The following is a 2,189-nucleotide window of genomic DNA, read 5'->3' as shown; positions in this document are numbered from 1 at the left end:
GAGCTTCCAGCTCTGATGGCTAAGGGGCAGGACTTATGCTAATCAACCCAGAGGGACAAGAGTTTACTTACGCACTTCGTTTCGAGTTCAGCACAGCTAATAACGAAGCAGAATACGAAGCTCTGCTCGCCACGCTCAGAATGGCAAAGGAGATGAAAATTGAGCACTTGCAAGCCTTCATAGACTCACAACTAGTTGCGAACCAAGTCCTAGGTATCTTCGAAGCAAGACAGCCAATCATACAACTTTATCTGTCAAAGGTCAGGGAACTTGTAGAGAGCTTCAGAAGCTTCACAATAGAGCATGTAAGAAGAAGTCAGAATAAGAAAGCAGATGCTCTGAGCAAATTAGCTTCTATCACCTTCGCACACCTGGCGAAGGAAGTGTTGGTCAAAGTATTAGAAAAAAGATCCATCGAAGCTCAAGAAGTCCACGATTTAATTATCGAAGAAGAAAACACGTGGATGAAGCCATTAAGGGAATATTTGGAGCTCGGAATCTTACCCGAGGATAAAAAATAAGCAAGAAAGATCCGGATCAAAGCACCATCATACAAGATAATGAACGGGGCCTTGTACAGAAAATCTTTCCTCACCCCGTGGCTTCGCTGTGTCGGACCAAACCAAGCTTCGATGATCATCAGAGAAATGCATAAAGGTATTTGTGGACTTCATTCCGGACCAAGGTTAATAGTGGTAAAAATGCTAAGGATGGGGTATTATTGGCCAACCATGCACGAAGATACAGTCACGCTCTTACGAACCTATGAGCCATGTCAGATCCATGCTAAAGTTCAGAAACAGCCAAAGCAAGACATGATATCAGTGTTATCAGCATGGCCTTTCTCAAAGTGGGGCATAGATCTAGTAAGTCCACTCATAGAAGCACCAGGAGGTTACAAATGGCTGGTGGTTGCGATAGACTACTTCACAAAGTGGACGGAAGCAAAATCGTTAAGCACCATGATAGGGAAATAAATAGAAAAGTTTGTTTGGGAACACATCGTGTGTCGGTTTGGCATACCCCAAGAAATCGTTTCGGATAATGGAAAACAATTCACCGAAGGTATCTTCCCATGGTTATGTGAAAAGCTACAGATAAAGCAAACCTTTACTTCCGTTTACAACCCACAAGGGAACGGACACGTGGAAGTAACCAACATGGATATCTTAAAAAGTCTCGAGAAACATTTGGGTAAATGTCACCAAGGATGGATGGAAGAACTCCTCCTGGTCCTATGGGCTCACCGAACCACACCCAAAAGGAGTAACGGAGAAACCCCTTACAGTTTAGTTTACGGAACTGAGGCGGTTTTGCCCGCGGAGATACAGGTATTAACCAACAGGACCGCAAACCTCAAAGAAAACGAGGAGAATCTCCGTCTCAATCTTGACCTCATGGAAGAAAGGAGGGAGGCTGCGCTGATTAGAGAAGCAGCAAACAAGAAAAAGATCGAAAGGTATTACAACAAGCGAGTCAAACCGTCGGTATACAAGGTCGAAGATTATGTCCTAAGGCTCAACAGCACTAGTAAAGTTGAATATGAAGGAAAGATGGGTCCTACTTGGGAAGGTCCGTACGTAATCTCCGAAGCTTTCGGGAACGGTTCATACAAGCTCGAAACCACAGAAGGGAAACAGATCCCCAGATCCTGGAACGGGGTAAACCTTCGAAAGTTCCATTTCTAGATTTCTAGTCGCATGTAAGTAGGAAAGTTTGCAATGGGTAGTCAAAACTTATACGTTTCCTACCACAATAAATTTGAATGAAATCCTACTATCTTTTGGAAACATCAATCTTAAGTGTTGTAATACTTATAAAACTTTAGCAATAAGTAAGAGGTAACCCAAGAGGTATACCGAAGCTATTGCAAGATATTCCCAAGAGGAATACTTATAAAACTTTAGCAATAAGCAAGAGGTAACCCAAGAGGTATACCGAAGCTATTGCAAGATATTTCCAAGAGGAATACTTATAAAACTTTAGCAATAAGCAAGAGGTAACCCAAGAGGTATACCGAAGCTATTGCAAGATATTCCCAAGAGGAATACCTATAAAACTTTAGCAATAAGCAAGAGGTAACCCACGAGGTATACCGAAGCTATTGCAAGATATTTCCAAGAGGAATACTTATAAAACTTTAGCAATAAGCAAGAGGTAACCCAAGAGGTATACCGAAGCTATTGCAA

At 42.2% G+C, this 2,189-nt stretch overlaps 1 protein-coding gene across 1 annotated transcript; it reads left to right on the top strand.

Annotated features, from left to right (window-relative positions):
• The first annotated feature begins 1,160 nt into the window (after nt 1–1,160).
• LOC139863267 (uncharacterized) lies at nt 1,161–1,688 on the top strand. The gene has a single exon (XM_071851906.1). It carries the CDS (start codon nt 1,161–1,163, stop codon nt 1,686–1,688), a length of 528 nt encoding a protein of 175 aa, XP_071708007.1.
• The last annotated feature ends 501 nt before the right edge of the window (nt 1,689–2,189 follow it).

Source organism: Rutidosis leptorrhynchoides, chromosome 8, assembly GCF_046630445.1.
Source record: "Rutidosis leptorrhynchoides isolate AG116_Rl617_1_P2 chromosome 8, CSIRO_AGI_Rlap_v1, whole genome shotgun sequence".
Lineage (NCBI taxonomy): Eukaryota > Viridiplantae > Streptophyta > Magnoliopsida > Asterales > Asteraceae > Rutidosis > Rutidosis leptorrhynchoides.
Note: the sequence above shows the minus strand (reverse complement) of the source record. Positions and strands in the feature narration are given on the sequence as shown.

Coding starts and splice junctions, on each gene's coding strand:
- LOC139863267 (XM_071851906.1), top strand. CDS start 1,161: ATGGATATCTTAAAAAGTCTCGAGAAACATTTGGGTAAATGTCACCAA.